The following is a 20626-nucleotide window of genomic DNA, read 5'->3' as shown; positions in this document are numbered from 1 at the left end:
CACTTCCAGAGTCTGTCCATGAGCCTTGATTCCTTATTTGGGGGGGATGAAGAGCAAGAGTCTGCAGGATGCTACCCTTTTTAAGAGCAGTTGCAGCCACAATGTTATCAGATTTGGGAGCACCTATCCAATAGTCTATTCAGTTTGAAGCCAGCGGGAGTTGTTTGATTTCTCTTCAGGATAAGTTCCACAGTACCAGAACATTTCAGTGTATTTCTAACCAGAATTACACTTTTCTTTGTATGTGGAATAACCCACCAAGATGGTTAGGTGGGTCCAAAATTTCAGCTGCATAGTCTTTTTTTACAACGGGCATGGGCTGTATTGGCCATTGTCCTCTTTGCATTATAATTTCTATAAACTTCTGAGAGCACTGATAGATGGAGGAGAGCCATGGCTTGTTCAATATCAAGAGTGGAGACTCAAAAGAAAAGAGAAAATGGGTCCAAAGATTTGAGGAAACGTGTAATACTGTGGGTCCAGATACTGTGGGAAGACCCTGCATAAAGCTTCTAGGCACTCTTCTTTGCAGTCCAAAAAGATGGATAACTACAGGCCCATGCAATGTAACATCTGCATATTGGGTTGAGGACAGCATTGTCAAGGGATCAGTTCATGGATGCAGCAAGTGAAGAATTCTCTGTGTCAGCACCAATACAGTTGTTGAGGGTGAAGGTACTGACTCCAGCTACCAAGGCCATAATCTCCCAAGACTAGCATTGTAACAACAGGCATAGTATCACAATCAGCCCTGAAGGACAGACCTTCAAGAATATGATCAACAGAATGATAAAATCAAATCCTGTCACAGAGGCATGCAACTCTGATGGGGCTACCCTGCAAAATCCAGTACTTACTTATGTAAGACCACCATCAAGCTCAAACCTAGGGACCTAACCCCCAAATTTGAGGTTTCTGGCTGCATCAACACTTGCAAAAGTGATACTGAGATTACTTTTGAAGATATGGTTGATATCAGAGTTGGTGATCTTAAATGATCATGGCCCTGAAGTCAACAGCATAGATGACATGGACACTTTTGCTAAAGATGACATTGGCATTTGTTGGCTTAACATTGAAATCTTCAGAACTGGTAATGGAACTGAGAGCATCCATGAAGAAAAATAAAAAGTTCTTTCAGAAAATGAAGAGCTGAAAAGACACCTCTATTTTTCCGAATTACACTGGGAGTTGACTCAGCTGACATATTTTTTCTGGTCTTTAATAAAGGCCCCTACAAATCTGCTGTACTTAATTCTGCTGGAGGAATGAGTACAGCCTGGGTCTTACTGGAAGTGTTCTTGCCAGTAGTGGTCTTATATCCATGATATGAGCGACCTTTATTTCAGGAAAAGAAGTCAAATTAAAAGTTATAATAAGTTTAATATGAGACTTCTCAGAAATGGCTACAACAGACAGTGTTGTAAGTACCTCAGCAGAATGATAAAACCATGTAGCATAATCCTTTTTTGGGGTGGGGACCTAGAGAGTTTTGTCTGATTTTTAGCCTTATGCTTATTTTTTCTTTTTATGTTTGGAAGAGTCTTTCTTAGCAATCACTGGCTGAGCCTTAGCAGTTATGTGAGTCAAATCTAAAGAGGAATTTGAAGTCAAAATCTCCATCAATGGGAGGAAGCATGGGGCATTTTTCCATTTAAAACTATTTTAATTTATTTATTCTGTCTCTCAAAGTATTTGGAGTGAAACCTGTACAAATATCACAAATTATAAAAATGATCCTTTGCTAAGCAATGCATGTACAAGGGGGTACCATTCCTGGGGTGGTATCTTATGACCACAGCATCATTTTCTAAATGCCTTACTGTCCATTATTCAAGAAAATACAATAGCTAAATAAGAGCAAACCACAAAGCAAGAAAACCACTCACCACATAACTACACTATCATCTAAAAAAAAAAAAAAAAAATCAAGGCAAACATGTACCTTAATGTCTAGTGAGAGTACAGGGGAAGATAAGTAACTGAACAAAAACAGAGAGAACTGACGTTTGATGTTTACAATTTGATATTGGTATTCTGTTTGAAATAATGAAAAGTTCATATAGCAAGTTTAATGCTAATAATTCATGAAATCATTTCATATGTGTAATTCCACAAATGACCTGCACAAGTTTATGTCTTTTCATGACTTTTGAATCCAGAATTCAGCTACAGGACTGCATGGTTATGTAATTCCCAGAATTCAATTACAGGATTGCATGGTTATGTAATTTGCAGAATTCAATTACAGGACTACATGGTTATATGATTATTAGACTTATAAGGGGAATCAAATGGTTTAGACACATGTAAGTTGGGCTTCCATAGGCTTGCAGACATTAGAAATTAGTGAAAGGCTGCATTATGAATTTTTATGGTCAGTAACTCTAACACAATTTTTAAAAGGAAAATTTCTACAGATAGAGCTGATACAATATGAAGTCACATTACTGTGAAGAATAAGTATTAATAATTACTAAAGGTATATCAAATTGTTTTCTTTGTTCTAGGAAATGCAATGAAAGCAGTTACATTTTGATCTTTGTGAATCAAATGAACTCATATGTTTACAAAATAAGCATTATTTTTGAATTTATTTCAAAATGTCCACTGAAAGCAAAATTGAGACAATTCAGACTTTTTATAAAGGTATATTTATTGTGTATTGTATTTGCTGACTCAAGAAAGAAGGTAAGGCCTTGCTGAGTCTAATTATGATAGCTGCCAAAAAAACAATTTCTAGAAAATGGAAATCAGAGTTTAAACTGACGTTACTAGATGTACTGAAGATAGTAACAGAGTTAAAGCAACCAGAACTGGGATCTTTAGAAAAGGGTAGGAGCAAATTACATAGGAAAAATGGGAAATGTGGGATCAATACATACAGAAGAGGAACAAGGTGTAAAAGAAGGCAGGATTTGAATGAAGTATGTAATGGTTAACTGCCAATGACTGGATATATTAAAAGTGATGTATAATGTTTGCAGTTACGGTTATGTCACATGGTTTGTTATGTATAATGTTTCCAACTGAGATTGTGTCACTATGGTTTATTGTCATTTATACAAATGTAACATGGCCTATGTCATACATGATAATTTAATAAAGATGTATCTTGCTTAAAAAAAGAAAGGAAATTATTAACTTCTGTATTACATATTTGTACGCTGAGTTTTTGTTAGGTATTCTAACTGTGATGCACACAGAAATTTAACATTAAGCTATACAAAATGGATATCACTTGAAGTAATTTGTAAACTTAGGTGCAGCAGATACGGGCACTGACTATGCATAAATACATTCTGGATAACATAGTGAAATGCTACATTTTAAACAGTAGTCCTACATGGGGTAAGAAAAGTTTATGAGTGTATTTTGAGACAATGTTTTCCTTTGATAAAGTAAAATCCACAAATTAAAATATTTTGCTTTCACGTGAGCTATTATAATTTTATAAGAAAGAAGGTAAGATTTTTAAGTAAATCCATATTTTTCCTATTATCATGAGAATGGATATCAAACGTGAATTGGGAAGAAAATTTAATTAACCAGAACCTTTATATGACAATCAGCACATCTGTATTTGTTCAACATGCTTTCACATTGGAGAGGTGAGGTAGAGAGAGTATGCATATCTCCAGAATCGTGTAGAACTTAACTACATGCCATGCCTATCTCCAGAATCATGTAGAACTTAACTACATGCAGAGCTCAAGAAAAACTTTCCAGATATCCAGAATAATGCAGACAAAATGCTAAAAAGTTGTCACCATTCCAGAATCCAGAAAACATTGAGTTTTATATCAGACAAATGAGAGGGAACTGGGAATAACAAAGGCTCATGGCAAGAAGAATCCTGTTATTTTTTATTTCTTTGCATAAAGTTAAGATTTGAGTGGATAAACCACAAGTTGTTATATTGCCAATACAGTAAAGAGTGCAAACTGTTTTTATGTTTACAATAATATTCACATATAAGATTTAAGTTGTGTTAATCAAAAGATTCTAGCTTTGACTCTTAGCCATCTACAGGAGTGGCCTTAGGTCAACTGGTGCCCTAGGCAGATGGCACAACTGCACCCCCCAACACACCAGCCAGTGCCCCCATCCTGGTCTACCTACACCAAACAAATACTGGTAAAGTGCCCCCACTAAAGCGGTGCCCAAGGCGGCCGCTTAGTTGGCCTATGCCTAAGGCCAGCTATGGCCATCTAGCAATTACTAATCTGACAGATACAGAAGTTAACATTTTATACTACATAATGAAATTCAAATAGTGGCATCTTATTTGAAATTTGATGTCTCAGTAAAATTACAGATAATATGCTAATATGTTTATTTTACAGTTCCCAAAGAACAAGTTAACTTGGTTTTCACAAAGAATTTCAAAATTAGTGAAATTATGGGTTGTTGTTGTTTGTCTTTTCGGCTTTTCCTGGTTAATGGTCGTTACAGCGGAAGTCCAATCCGCTAATGATTGGCAGTCGATTTTTATGGTGTCGAGCTGCCAGCCCGATGCCCAACCTTCACCTTAGGCACGCCCATTCACACATGTCTTTCGGAGGCCACTCGACAACGTGGAGGACATGCAGACTCCACACAGAAGGCACTCCAGCCGAGAATCGAACAAGAGAACCTCTTGCTGTGAGGCAACAATGCTTCCACTGTCGTATGAAAATCTTGATTCTTGAAAAGGGTAGTAACCAATATGCATTGATAAAGCATTGCATATTTTCAAACTGAATTAATGTGTTACCATTGGTAATTAATATATTTATGATTTCTTCCAGGCATATATATACATGCATATACATATATATATATATATATATATATATATATATATATATATATCAAGTCCAACCATAAACTTTCGTGTAGGAACCTGAAGGCATTCACAATATCTGACGGGGATTTGTAAATGATGCTTTACTTTTTGTTCCCTACTACTCTTGTGTAGTGATGTATGTTTAGTTGTTTCATAACGCTACACATAGTAACGTTGGGTCTCTTATGTGTACTTTAGATATATTCTAGAACCCTTACGCTTTCTAAGCAGCGATGTACGTTCACCTGCATTAACACGCTGTATACCACAACGTTGGGTAGGGCTTTATTTGTTGTTTTTGTTAAGAGTATATATCTGACTTGGATTTGTAAATGATGTTTTGCTTTTTAATGTATGATTTTATATACAATGATGCTATGAATGCAGCGTGACTGCTTTAGTTGTTATTTGATTGGTTAAGAATTTGACCAATGATGTATGTAGCTAGTATTTTTAAACATGAACAATGGCGTGTACTTCAAAAGTCTGAGGAAGCCTTCGGGTGAAAGCGCTAACTACAATAAAAGCTTTATTAGTGTGACCTAAGTGTTTTCGCACTTTTACTTTATTTTCCTATTGAAGAGTTTGATTTTGTTTACTAAGATATTGTGAGTGCCTTCGGGTTCCTACACGAATGTTTATGGTTGGACTTGATACATTAATTTTATCGATAGTAGGAACCGTACTCTGTTGGCTGTGTGCCTTTTGTTCTGTTGGCGTTATACTTTATATATATATATATATATATATATATATATATATATATATATATATATATGCACACACACACACACACACACACACACACACACACACACACACACACACACACACACACACACACACACACACACACACACACACACACACACACACACACACACACATATAGTATGCATATATACATATATATGGGTTTTCACTAGAAGAGTTATAGTTTGTCAAATTACAGTTCCCTGGGCTTTCTCCTATTAACCTGGTGAACTTGAGCATCCTGAGGCAGTGTAGCAACTGCCTCATGTACACCGACAACCCTTTCCTCTTACATCCCAACACTCAGATTTGTGAGAGCTTCACTTGTATATCCAAAATGGAAGCCACGCACTCTCCAGCCAAGACTGGAATAGCTGGTCAAGAAGAGAAGGTCAACACTTGTATCACACCACATGGAACATATAGCCCTCCAGAACACCCACCATCACAACCTTCACATAAAAACACAAACCACACACCCACCTTCGTGGAGGCTCTCAATAAATATTTAAACAAACAGCAGAGACCTCCAAGGCAGAAACACACTCGACCACCAAAACATAACACTAATCACAAGACACATAACTCTCCTAAACAGTGTGCCACTCAACCAAAGCCCCTAAGGAAAAACAGCAAGCCCAGCACACTAGTCATAGGTGACTCGATAGTGAGGCACACTGATGCCCCACTCACTAGAGTGAAGAAGGATAAAGTAATAGTCAGCTGCCTGTCAGGTGCTAGAATCTACCACATAACACACTCACTCAGGTCCCTCAACAACAGGTACAAATATGGCTCTGTCATTGTACATGTGGGTGTGAATGACCTGAGAAGTACCTCCCTAGACTACATGAAAAATGACATGGAGGAGCTCTTGGTTAATGTAGCCCAGGTGGGTATGACCCTAGTCCTGATCAGCATCCTACCATCACCCAGAATGATACCACAGTACAAGCAGAAAAGGATTGATTTCAACAATTGGCTAAGTTTCTGGTGTCATTCTAAGGGAATCCAGTATCTGTCTGCCTGGGATGACATGATTGATAGACCTCAATGCTTTGCCAGAGATGTCCTGCATCTGTCACCCCGGGGCTTCCGGATACTGGCCAAGGCTCTTGCCACCCCTACAGTGCCTTTTTTAGGTGGTGTTCCAAAGACCAAATTACCACCATAACAGCTACAACAAAATGCAATCTGAGGGTCATGCTGCTCAATGCTAGAAGTCTAAATCTCAAAATGCACTCACTTGAAGCACTCTTTAAAATGGAGAACATTGATATTTGTGCTCTAACGGAGACCTAATTCAGGGCAACAGAAAGCACCACTGCACTACCAGGCTATAACACATTCCACACCTTTCATTCGCAGAACTTGGACTGAGGCTCCAAAGGTGGTGGTGTTTCCATACTCATAAAGGATGCGCACACCTTCTGACTGGTAGCCCAACATAATGCATCACAGATACTTCAGGTGCAGCTTACACTGGGTAAGACAACGATTCAGATTATAGCCTGTTATAGGTCCCCAACCATGAACCAAGACTCACACTCCACGTTCCTAAGCACCCTGGAGAATATTAGGGTCCAACCTAACACTCTCATACTGGGCGACTTCAACTTCCCTTCCATTAACTGGGAAAACTACTCATGTATGAATACACTTGCCCAACATTTCTTGGAATTTATTAATTCAAATGCACTGGGCCAGCTTGTTCTTACCCCCACTAGAGGTAGCAACATCCTTGACCTGGTCATTACTAACATGGGCGACCATTGCTCTTCACCAATAGTCAACTCCTCCCAGGTTAGATCCGACCACAAACTAATCACCTTGGAAAGCCACATCCCACCCCCCACCCCTCAAAAAGGTAACCACCATGAAAAACTTCTCCAGAGCTAACATTGGGCTCCTAAAACAGAGGTGGCTAACTTCATGGCACCCATGCAAATGAAGAATAATTGCATGACCGCCAAATCATGCACCAATGCACTGTACAAGCACATACACAAATGCATGGATCACGCCATATCCAATAGAACCAAGACGCTCTTCTCCAGAAAAGGAAGTCAATCTGGTGGTCCCCTGCTATAAACATACTCTACAATAGAAGGAGGAAACTGATGCTGAATAAGGTGAAGTCCCAAGACTGGAAAAACTCCCTTATCAGCCTCAACAAAAGTTGAGATCCCTCATCAAATCCTCTAAAGCTATAAAAACAGAATTGGAGCAGATAGTAAAGACAACCACAAGTCCTTCTATAGTTATCTAAGGAATCTCCACGGCAATACCCAGATTTGCTCTGAGCTACTGCACAACGGCACCTCCTATATCGAGCCAACAGATATTGCCAATATACTGGCTGACAGATTCAGTGTCAACTTTACCTCTGTCTCCGCCCCAAAGGACCAATCATAATACCAGTAGATTGCCAGACACCAAGTATTACTGCTGCACAAGTTAAAACAGCACTGTCCAAGGCTAAGAATACAGCTTCCATGGTACCTGACAATATCCCTGGCTGCATTCTGCATGAACTACAGAGTGAACTGGAACCTCACCTGTGTGCCCTATTCAATCACAGCCTCACCTTAGGCTTTGTCCCTACCAAATGGCACACTGCTACAGTCATCCCTCTCCACAAAGGAGGAGTGGCTACAGACCCTGGGAACTATTGCTCTATTAGCCTGGCAAGGCCTGTCAAGTCTGATATGCCAAGCTATGGAATGCATCATCATGGACCTAATAAATAAGGATATAGGGAATCTCTAAACTCTGGATCCCACATAGTTTGGTTTTGTGAAGGGTAGATCATGCCTGCTCAATGTGGTCAACTTCTTTGAGTCAGTCAATGGAGCTGAGGATAAAGGTAAGGTGGTTCATACAGCCTACCTTGATCTGGCCAAGGCCTTTTATACTATTCCCCACTCAGGAATCCTAGAAAATCTCACTAAGCTAGGCACCAACCCCAATATCACTAGGTGGGTTGCAAACTGGCTTACAGCTAGAACTCACACTGTGAAAGTAGCTGACTCCAAGTCAGACTGCTGACCAGTAATGAATGGAGTCCCACAGGGATTGTTTCTGGGTCCTCTCCTGTTTGGTATCTATTTCTCAGAAGTCCAGGCCAACACGAAAGGACTCTAGCTGACAAAGTTTGCAGATGATTGCAAGTTGAGAGCCATTATTAACTCTCCAAGTGATGTTGGCATCCTACAGAAAGGACTCACTGAGACCAAGGACTGGTGTCAGAACCATGGCCTTAAGCTCAATGCCAAAAAATGTGCCATCATCCCCTTTGAGAAAAATCCAGTTTTCATGAATTACTACATTGATGGTAGTCCACTGAACACAGAAGGTGTTATAAGAGATCTGGGAACACAGGCTGACAGCAACCTCTCTTTTAACCACAACATTGCCACTGTGATCAGAAAGTCCTTCTATGTGGAACATCTGATTACTAAGGGTTTTGCATCCAGAAAGAAAGAAGTCATTGTCTCCCTCTACTCTTCCCTCATTAGGCCAACCATTGAGTACAATGCCCCATTTGGCATCTACCTCACTAGACACCTGCAACAACTGGTCAGGCCGCAAAAAAGTACTTGATAAAGATATGGACAGACTCAAAACCTCCAACTATTTTATGTCTTATACTGCCTACTTAGAAGCAATCTCTGCTTGACTTACAAAGTCATGTCTGACCTAACTCTTTTAGAAATGCTACATCTAAAGAAATCCCAATCCCTCTGCACCACATGCTCCAGAGACCTGAACCTCATTACCACAATCAACAGAACATGCCAGAGGGACTGGTTCATAACCCAGAGACTGCCCATGCTATGGAATAGACTTCCCATACATGTCAAACAGAGCACCTCACTGCCCCTCTTCAAGAGAAATTTTGATGAGTGGATGGGAAATAGAAAATTCACCCCAGGGATCACTCCAGTGGCTCTGCTCAGCAAAGGCACTGGGAACTAAGGTGGGGTGGCACAACGCCAGGGTAATCCTATGGGCTAGAGTTGTAAAGGCACCAGGGCCATTAGCCTAGTACATAACTATGAACCTATGAACCTATAAGAAGCTGCAAAGGACTGCATTTTGTGAAGCAAATATATATTCAGATTGTTATAGATAAGTTCAATAATATGTTATCAGTAAATTTTAATTCTACTGAGAAGGAATATGGATGCAAATTTTACTACTTAAGACAATGGAGGGTGTTAAAGGAAAATGCTTATCCAGCCACTGAACAAAACATTATATTGGAGGAAGGGAAACACACTGCATTACAGACATCTGGCCACAAATTAACCACTATGAAAATAGGAGTATAGTTAAATAAATTGACATACTCATCAGTCCAATGGTTTAGATACAGATTAGGCCTAGTAACATTACAATTTGCTGATTTGTTCATTAGATTATATTTGAGCACACATCAAGAACTTTTGATATGAATATCACGGGGCCTGTTATATTACAGAACTGTTACGAAATTAGACAAAAAGTAGTGATGCAAATTATAAAAATGAATATAATGTATCAGAAGCAATTAGATGTGGCCTTCACGCTTCTGCATTCAAAGGGATGATTATCTATGAAACATGAGATAGTAATAGATAGTCTCCACAAATGTGTTTAATATATATACATATATATAATCCAAAGATTAATTTTAAAGAATAGCAACACAGCTGACATTCTTCAGATATCAGACTGAAAAGTAAAGTGGCATGTTTATTGTTTCATACTATTCAAGCAAGATCCAAAAAACAAGAACGGTAGGACACTGCTGAAATTTCTTCCTCCTTTATTAAAACACACAAATAACCAAGGATGAGCGCTTTCGGGTAATAACCCTTCATCAGATAAATTGAGAACAAACATTCCAACAATTTCAATTATCTAGCAACCAATGAGTTGTCAGTAAAAATTCTGCCTTTTTTGCAAGGCGGGCTTTAAAGGTACACATCATTTAGCCCTGGATTCCTGTGAGCCATCAATTCCAATATCCATTTAGATTCTAAAGACTCTGTTAGAAGTTTAATGTCCCCTCCTCTGTTGTTTTGTCTAACATTTACTATAGCTCTAAAATGAAATGTATGTGTAGGATTCATTTCAGTATGCCTATAAAGGGCATTATGTAGATCCTTATTCCTTATGGAAGATAGATGTTGTAGTGTCCTCACCTTAAACATGTTGTTAGTCTTTCCCACATAGAACCCAGGACATTGCAAACATTCTGCCAAATAAACCAAATTACTAGTCCTGCAGGTGGCCCTTGCCTTGAAGTTAAAAACCTTACCACTAACAGGATTTACAAAGGTGGTGTCCTTGTTGATAGAGGAACACGCTTTACAAAAACCACATGAGACACTACCTACTGTATCCTTGAATGGTTTAATTGTGGTAAAAGTTTTTTCTCACATAACAGGTCTTTTAAATTTTATTCCTCCTATAGCCAAAACTAGGTCTAGTCCCTATAATACTTCTTAGCTTATTGTCACTCCTTAAAATATTCCAATTTTTATTAACTATACCCCTTATATCATCTATATTACTACTATAAGTTAGAAACAGTTTGGGGTCTTCCGATCTATACTTAATGGATGGAGATGCCTTTCCTTCTCCTATCCTACATCTGAGCCACGGTTTAAACCTATTTTCCCTTTTTTGTTTATTGCTATTTACAACCCTATTTACTAATTCTTCTTTATAACCCCTATCACAAAAATTACGTTTTAACTTAGTCACTTCTTTCTCATATTGAGTGTCCTCCAGGCATAATCTAGATGTCCTACCTATCTGTCCCTGGATAATATTCGGAAACATAAAACGAGGATGCATGCTATCAAAGCATAACAAAGTGTTCTTCCAACACTCCTTCCTCTGTAGACAGGAAGAAAAACCTGTCTCGGTATGTGAAATACATACATCTAGAAAATCTATCTGTGTATCTGAGTGATTTGATGTAAATCTAAGAAAAGAAGTGGTAGAATGTAAATATGCAACAAACTTTTCCAAAAGTCCAGGGCCCCCCTTCCAGAGAATAAAAACATCGTCCACTAAACGAGTGTATATGTAAATATGTTGCATCCACTCCTGATTACAGAAGATGGTGATCCTCTCCCAGTGCCAAAGAACCAAATTAGCATAAGTGTTTGCACAGGGGTGCCCATGGCTACCCCCTGTGCTTGTCTATATGTCTGTTTGGCTCCAATGAATGCATTATTTTCCAAAACTAAGGTCAATAATATTCTGACCAAAGCTATTTTGCTTTCATCTTCGCCCATGTCTCTCATAACTTCTCCTATGGCATATATGCCATATTCATTACTAATAACAGTGAAAAGGCTCTGGACATCCAACGTCACCATCAAAAGATCTTCCTGTAGTTTCTTACTGTTAACTTTCCCCATTCTCTTCAAGAAATCACCTGTATCTTTTAATATGTTGGTCACCTTATCAACATGAGGACGAAGTGTGTATTCAAGCCATATAGAGATGTTTTCTGTGACCCATCCTCTGCCCGAAACAATGGGTCGAAGAGGTGGGTCCACAATAGATTTATGTATCTTAGGTAAAGCTTTGAAAATGGGAGTAACAGCAGTTTCTACCCATAAAAATTGAAATAAATCATCATTGATTTTCATTTCAAAATTCAGTTGTTGCAAGCTATTGTGTACCTTATCCACCAAAAGTTTAACAGCAATTGGATTAATCGGAATGTAAGTATCCCTATCTGATAATAAGCCTTGCAGTTTTTGTTCATAAAAAGCTGTGTCAAGCGTTACCACCGCTCCTCCCTCATCGGCCATTTTAATAACTAGATCTTTATTACAGCTTAGATCCAACAATGCTTTATTTTGAGCCTGTGTTAAATTATAAAATTTGTGAAATTCCCTTGTTTGAAAATAATCCTGTAAATCTTGCTCACAACTGTTAATAAACAGACTCAATGCAGGAGAAAAAGGTGGTACATAACAAATAGGCTTTTTCAATGAAATTCTGCTCTCATCTCTAGTCCCAAAAATACACCTTAAAGGTAAGTTTCTACAAAACATCATTAAATCTAGAACAACTTCATTAAAAACACTAGCCCTGCTGGGCACAAAGGACAAACCTTTGTTTAGCACATACAACTCATCCTTTGTTAAAACATGTGAGGATAAATTAAAAACAATACCAGTGTTATTATTAAAAGCCATTCCAAGGTTCTCCTCCTCTTGTTCGGGTCTCTGCCCTCGCTGGAGGACCATTTCCAAGCTCCTCGTTTCTTGACAGGAGCTGGAAGCAATTCCAAAAAACATTGGCGTCCCTGTGTGCTCTTAGGGTGCGCCCCCATACCAACTCCTTTGGAGGTTGACGTTTCAGTTTGCACAGAAGGTCCACTAGCATACATGTTTCTTGAACATGTAGTCGCTGTGCAAATGGTGTTCTCAATTCGTGCTACTACTTGAGGAACCTCGATGTTACCCACATCGGCCCTGGACTCCCCTACATGTTCCTCTGCTAATTGTTCATCGTTGTTACTAGTGTGTAGCAAACCAGAGCCATCAGTCATCACACTAGCCGTTGGTTTCACTGAATACTCCGTAAAACTCCTCCCCTCCTGCTGACATCGAAACGGCTTCCCAGTAGTTGCATTGCCCATGGTAGAACGCTGCCCTCTATTCCTCGGCCAAATGAAGATATTCTCATGGGTGAAATCTTCGTAATCTCTTTTTAGCTTATTAGTCTTTTGCATGCGCAATTTCTCGTCGCTCTCTGCTAGGGTACCATACAGTTGTTTCAAACGTGTTGTGTAGATAGATTCACAAAACTCAGTCTCTAGTTTATTACGTATAGCCTCCACTTCTTTACTAAGTAGAGCTACTTCAGGGGCAAAAAAATCATTAATAATGTCCATGTATTTAAAGCTGGTTTGAATATTCAAGGACTGCCATCGTGCTAGTAGCTCAGGATATCTTTCACCCTGCGTGGGCATACATAGGATCCTCATTCCCCGTGGTACTATGCCATATTGTTGACAGGCTTCTAAATGATAAGTCTGCCATTTCAAACGTTGCAGTCTTCCTGCCTTGTAGCTCAAATCATGTAACAGATTATCAAAGTTTTTATCCATAGCTACAGGGACTCTGTTACTAACCAAATCGACCTTACTTACAGTAAGCCCCAGAATGAGCAATGGATTTTCCTGAACAAAAAAGCCATTAAAGCCTATACCAGAGGGCTCTCCTCTAGTTCCTCCTTCTGCAAGGTTTACATCAAAAGATGTTCCAGTCTTCTTATTATCCAAAGCATGCATAGCACAATCGAACAAAAACAGAAGCAAATATCCAATAAACGTTCTGTGCTATAGCCAAAGTCCCACCAGACAAAAATGCAAGATCCAAAAAACAAGAACGGTAGGACACTGCTGAAATTTCTTCCTCCTTTATTAAAACACACAAATAACCAAGGATGAGCGCTTTCGGGTAATAACCCTTCATCAGATAAATTGAGAACAAACATTCCAACAATTTAAATTATCTAGCAACCAATGAGTTGTCAGTAAAAATTCCGCCTTTTTTGCAAGGTACAGCATCATTTAGCCCTGGATTCCTGTGAGCCATCAATTCCAATATCCATTTAGATTCTAAAGACTCTGTTAGAAGTTTAATGTCCCCTCCTCTGTTGTTTTGTCTAACATTTACTATAGCTCTAAAATGAAATGTATGTGTAGGATTCATTTCAGTATGCCTATAAAGGGCATTATGTAGATCCTTATTCCTTATGGAAGATAGATGTTGTAGTACCCTCACCTTAAACATGTTGTTAGTCTTTCCCGCATAGAACCCAGGACATTGCAAACATTCTGCCAAATAAACCAAATTACTAGTCCTGCAGGTGGCCCTTGCCTTGAAGTTAAAAACCTTACCACTAACAGGATTTACAAAGGTGGTGTCCTTGTTGATAGAGGAGCACGCTTTACAAAAACCACATGAGACACTACCTACTGTATCCTTGAATGGTTTAAACGTGGTAAAAGTTTTTTCCTCACATAACAGGTCTTTTAAATTTTTATTCCTCCTATAGCCAAAACTAGGTCTAGTCCCTATAATACTTCTTAGCTTATTGTCACTCCTTAAAATATTCCAATTTTTATTAACTATACCCCTTATATCATCTATATTACTACTATAAGTTAGAAACAGTTTGGGGTCTTCCGATCTATACTTAATGGATGGGGATGCTTTTCCTTCTCATATCCTACATCTGAGCCATGGTTTAAACCTATTTTCCCTTTTTTGTTTATTGCTATTTACAACCCTATTTACTAATTCTTCTTTATAACCCCTATCACAAAAATTACGTTTTAACTTAGTCACTTCTTTCTCATATTGAGTGCCCTCCAGGCATAATCTAGATGTCCTACCTATCTATCCCTGGATAATATTCGGAAACATAAAACGAGGATGCATGCTATCAAAGCATAACAAAGTGTTCTTCCAACACTCCTTCCTCTGTAGACAGGAAGAAAAACCTGTCTCGGTATGTGAAATACATACTTCTAGAAAATCTATCTGTGTATCTGAGTGATTTGATGTAAACCTAAGAAAAGAAGTGGTAGAATGTAAATATGCTACAAACTTTTCCAAAAGTCCAGGGCCCCCCTTCCAGAGAATAAAAACATTGTCCACAAAACGAGTGTATATGTATATGACTACCTGAGAAAACAATTAGTACATTTTATTTAAAGATACCAAATCAGGTGTCAACTGTTTCAGAATTTATATACATATTACTGCATTGGCCATGAAACAAGATCAATGACATAACATTGATAAGGTGTTACAATTTTTTAATCCATGAATAACAGTGACAGTGGTAACAGATGTCAATTTTCATGTATCACTTTTTATGTGCTAGAGCTATGACTTTTAATACTTAGTAATTACACAGCAGAAGCATGGGGTTACTTATTAATGGACTATGTACTTAACACAGAAAAGAAAACAAAAGGGTTATTTGTGAAATATGATATTTTAAACCACAACAACTGAATAGAAGTTTATCAAAAAGAAAAATTTCTGACAATATTCTTATTTTTAACACAGGAAATATAGTCTTATAGATTGTTTCAGGATTTTAAAGATTTTGTTTCTGATTACAGAATTTTACTCTGAGCAGGTTATTATGTAAAGCCAAGGAAACTAAGATGAAGAAAATAATTGTTACACAGAGAATTATGATTCACATATTCTCTAATATGCTATTTTTGTCAGAATGTCTCGTTTTATTATTATGTATGTATGACAAACAAAATTTTCAACAAGGCTATTTTCAAAAAAATGTCATTTAACAAAGTACATCATGGTATGTGAAAGAAATATGATTTGATATATTGCATATAACTTGTGAAATATTTGTAATACCTTTTTGATATTTGAGATTTTATATCTGAGAAACAAGTGATAAGATTATTTAAGATGAATGTATTTTTGCATATTTTACAAATGTACTATTCATTACAATAAAAGGAGATGAGAACAAGGTTGTGAAACAACTGCCCATTATTTAAATTAGTAAATTCGTTTTAATAAATTACAAATTTCTGGGGGGACTTGTTGTCAAATAAATTATTAAAAATCAGACTGTAAAATCATTAGGCTTTTTTAAAATGACAGTCAACACACAGGAGATTCAGATGCAAAAGTTTACTAGTGTATACCAGGAGGCAAAAGACCATACAATACAAGTATAGAATTTTGTCTAACATGATACAGGAAGTAAACTTCATTATATACACTATACATTCAAGCTGTGCCCACCTTACTGACGTGGTCAGTCACAGGGCACCTACATCACTATAGTCTACAATATTTTATTCATTAGAAAGTGCTGAGGTTATACTTTTTAAAAGTTTTTCCATGAGAATAATACAGCCTTGCAAAGCACCTGGTCAGTTATAATGTCTTTCTGTAAATGTTATTCTTTCAAGGTTTCAGTCCTGCTCGAATACAATAGTCAGTTCAGTTTTTAATACGCTTCTTTGTTCTTCTCGCAACATTAATATTAGCAGCTGTGCTGATAATATTTACAAGGCCAACTATCTCAGAGGAAGGAAGAAAAGATTCAATGCCTTATACATTCATTTTCTTGACCCAGCAGATAATCATTAGTGAAAAACATAAGCTTGCTGAGCTGGCTACTGCCAGGGTCAGAGTTTAATCACACTGCAGCTCCAAAGCTTTAAGCAATTACATGTAAGATCATTTTTACTGCCATATTGTAAAATAGAATAAAATGCATTACATACTATTTGCTTTTAAACTAGCACTTCATATATGTTTAAGTACACATTTTTCTAACACTTGTAAAAACATGCTAAATTTCTTGCTGTTTTTGTGTGAAATGTAACATGCATCTCTCTCTCTCTTTCTCTTTGAAGTGGATTTTATGTGTATTTTTTCTAATTGCAATTACAAGTCAGGCTGATCTGGGATGACTGCAATGGGATCAAGACATACAGGAGTAATTTTGATATTAAAGGGACATCTCAACAATGCTGTCTTTAGTAGAAGAATATCTGGGCTAATAAATGTGTTAGTATATCCAAAATGCAAAAGGCATGAAGTAAAACATTTTGTTTACTCGTTTGCAAAAGATGAACTGTCATGATTTTATCTTACTTGGTAACACAAATTGAATACTGACACTCTTCTATTACTATGACCTACCAAGATTAATCATCTCTGAGTCATCTTTAATTTGAGGGAAATTGGCTAAGCTTAAAAGGGTATGATGAGATTATTTTACTGTGTAATGCACTGCATTCTTGCTTTTAATTGACGTTGTGCCATACTGCCTCCTATCTATAAGTGACAGCTAATTAAAATGTTTCTACATGAAAGATTTATTTTGAGAAATAATTTGGCAATGTATCTGAACCCTTCAGTTTCTCTTTTTCATTGATATCCCAGAAATATTTAATATATGGGAGTGGTTGAAGGTAGCTGTAAGGGAGAAAGCCGCTTATAAAAGAAATAAGGGGTAAGTAGGAATGCGGTTAGGATAGTTGCATGAAGCAGTCTTGGATGATAAAAGGGTATGTGGAACTGTGCAGAACTGATATGAATAATCTGGAAAAAAGCAATCAGTGAAGAGCAGGATCAAAAATGCAAGGAACGATGAAATGTTTCAAAAGTCATGGGTAAAAGCTTGCAATACATAGCACACAAAACTTAATCTACTTGCTTAATACAGGAGCTGTAAAATGAAACAAACAAGATCAGGCATTTGATAGCTTTTAAGATTCCTTTATATTGAGCACAACAGGCAAGGATGAATATAGATGACACTTTTTGGGGGCTGAGTATTTCAGAGGGAATGGAGTTTTAAAGTCTTAGTGCATTATCTTGCCCTCTTATCAAAATCTGCTATGGAGTATGTAGTAGTTTAGCTGCAAAGCCTTACCTGTTGAAAAATATGTCTATAAACTATAAAAATGCATCAGCAGCTAAGTTACATGTTATTTTGTTATTTTAATAGAACTACTTCCAGAAAACCCAAAGCACACACAATAGCTTTGCCAATTATATTTAGGACTGTGCAACAAGGAATACCTGTAGTTTGATATCTGCATGTACTGCACTGAATGTTGCAAAGCTGACTCTAGTCAAACTTTGATAAGCAGTCTACATGCCAGCATATAGCCAAATCATGAATGAATATTTCAGATAAAGGAGGTCCACGTTAACTCTGTATGGAGGTCAATATTACCACCATAAGTTAATTTATCTAACAGCAGTCCCAGTTTACTGTCACTGTTTTCTATACAATTTATTTGTGGTTCACACAGAGGTGTCTACCAAAATAAATTTAGGTACTCAATGTATTTTCTGTGTCTGCATTTATAGGCACAATCTGGTTCCTGATTCTTTTTTTTGTGTATCTCTATTTTTGCCACAAAGAGGCAGGTTATAGCTAAAAACTGTTCTTTTGAGAAACAGGTTGTTGTGCACAGTATTTTCATTAAAATACTACTACTGCTATTAGTTTGATTTGATGAGTTTCCTTTTATGACATCTGTGGTCTCTGTGCCGGTATGAAGAAATAAGAATTAGAGATCAGGGAATTTCTTTTTTTTAACTGGGGTTGCAGCTCAACCATTGTGTTTTCTACAGTCAAATGCTGTATTTGGGGAATAAAAATATTTTTTTAACCATGGTGTTCACTCTTTCTCACTGGTTGTACAATCTTAGGGGCTTATCCAACAAAAGTGACATTGGGGATTTTATTCCCCTGCAAATATTCTTTTTAAATTAATAGTTGTTTTCCTTTATAGTATTTGGGTATATGTTTTTGGTTTTGATGTAGCAAGACATGATACTTTGGCCATAACTCCTTTATTATAAATCTACTACTCACATCATCTGGCGTGCCTGGCTAAAAAGCAGTAAAAAAATCTGTGCAACAGAATGGTACACTGTAGAGTGTCATTACATATTTCTGTTAAATATTTATACAAATTTTCTCTAACTAATGACATTATAAGCAGGTAACTGTACAACACACCTTTGTCCTTGGCTCAGTATTTTGACAGTGGACATTCACCATTAGGATTTTTATCAAAGCATTTCATGAGTGTGATATTTGTTCCTTCCTATTAGCTTAAGATATTGAGAATAAGGGATCAATGAGTTTAATTTTGCTTTTGCTACTAGAAAAAATTTTGGTCTATGCAGGTATATAGATATTTGATCATATGGACAAACGTGGGTATATAGCATAATTGCACAGCAGAAAACTACTGAAATCTGCTTCAGCAGGGAGTGCTGGTATTCACTGATGTCTGAAGTAATATTGACAGAAATTAAAGTTTAGTCAGAAAACATGTATTTTTTGTTGCATAAAGGAACCTAAAATGTTTACTGGAAAATTATATATAAAATTCATTAATGCTGAATAGCATAATGACCAGCGACTACAGCACTGCAAATTACAACTTCAGCATATTTTAACCTAATCTAAAATTTCAGTATCTTACAACAGCTCTGCGCAAAGGATCCATTAACACTGGAGTCATACTTGTATCATCTTAAAATGTAAAGGTATATTAATGAGAAATATAAGAAGTGCAGGTTGACTTACCACTGCAAGATGTTGTATCAGCTGGGTTTAAGGAGTAACCAGTGAAGCACCCACAGCCGAAACTTCCAACTGTATTAATACACACCTGGCTACAGACGTTTTTGCCATCACATTCATTGATATCTTTCAGAAAAGAAATTGGAAAAAATAATGGTAAGAATTGATATATTTCCACAAAAATGCACTGCATTTACTACATTCCCATAATTCTAGATGACTTCAAAGAAAAAAAAAAAAATTTTTCATCTGCTTTTACTGTACTTGTGTTTCTACCTACTTTTTTTACTTTTGCATCATCTTAAAAGTACTCAGTTGTATTTATTACTGCTTGGTGTAACTCATTCTGAGCCTTTTGGTTTAAACACTTGGGCTTCAGACCAGTTGTTTTGCACTGAGAGGGTTTGTGGTCTGCACTGTAGTGGCAGAACAGGTACCTTACATCCTTCTAGGTTGGGAACTGCTGATTGAGGGCTCAGTGTCTGTTATTCTAAAAGTGTATTAATTCTGGTTTAAGCACTTGGGCTTTCAGGCCAGTTATTTTACATTAAGAGGGTTCGTGGTCTGCACTCTTGTGGGAGGAGAGGCTGGACTCTGCCCTTCTGAGCTGGGAATTTCTGGTTAAAGGCTTATAGTGCATGCATATCTGAACTGCTTCTTACTGAAGTTGGTGCACCTTGTTTGCTGTGGCATAGACTGGATTCGGGCCTGCTGGATCTAGCTTTGTTTGTGTAACTTGAGCACTAATCCAGGCATTCTCTAAAGTATTCAGTTGCATTTATTACTGCTTGGTAGTAACTTGATTAAAGTGTAGCTATCATTCTAAGTCTTTTGGATTAAGCACTTGGGCTTCAGACCAGTTGTTATACATTAGAAGGTTTGTGGCATGCACTGTGGTGGCAGGACAGGTAG

General features: G+C 37.4%; 1 protein-coding gene across 1 annotated transcript in view; it reads right to left on the bottom strand.

Annotated features, from left to right (window-relative positions):
• The window catches only part of LOC122801228 (mucin-like protein), a 471963-nt gene that overhangs the window by 330401 nt on the left and 120936 nt on the right, over window positions 1-20626 (bottom strand). Inside the window, exon 2 of the mRNA XM_044070781.1 lies at window positions 19718-19840. Coding sequence (XP_043926716.1) covers window positions 19718-19840 — 123 coding nt within the window. The remainder of the gene's footprint in view (window positions 1-19717; window positions 19841-20626) is intronic.

Source organism: Protopterus annectens, chromosome 4.part1, assembly GCF_019279795.1.
Source record: "Protopterus annectens isolate FY-2018-M chromosome 4.part1, PAN1.0, whole genome shotgun sequence".
Taxonomy (NCBI): domain Eukaryota; kingdom Metazoa; phylum Chordata; order Ceratodontiformes; family Protopteridae; genus Protopterus; species Protopterus annectens.
The sequence above is the reverse complement of the archived record's forward strand: the minus strand, read 5'-3'. Positions and strand labels throughout refer to the sequence as shown.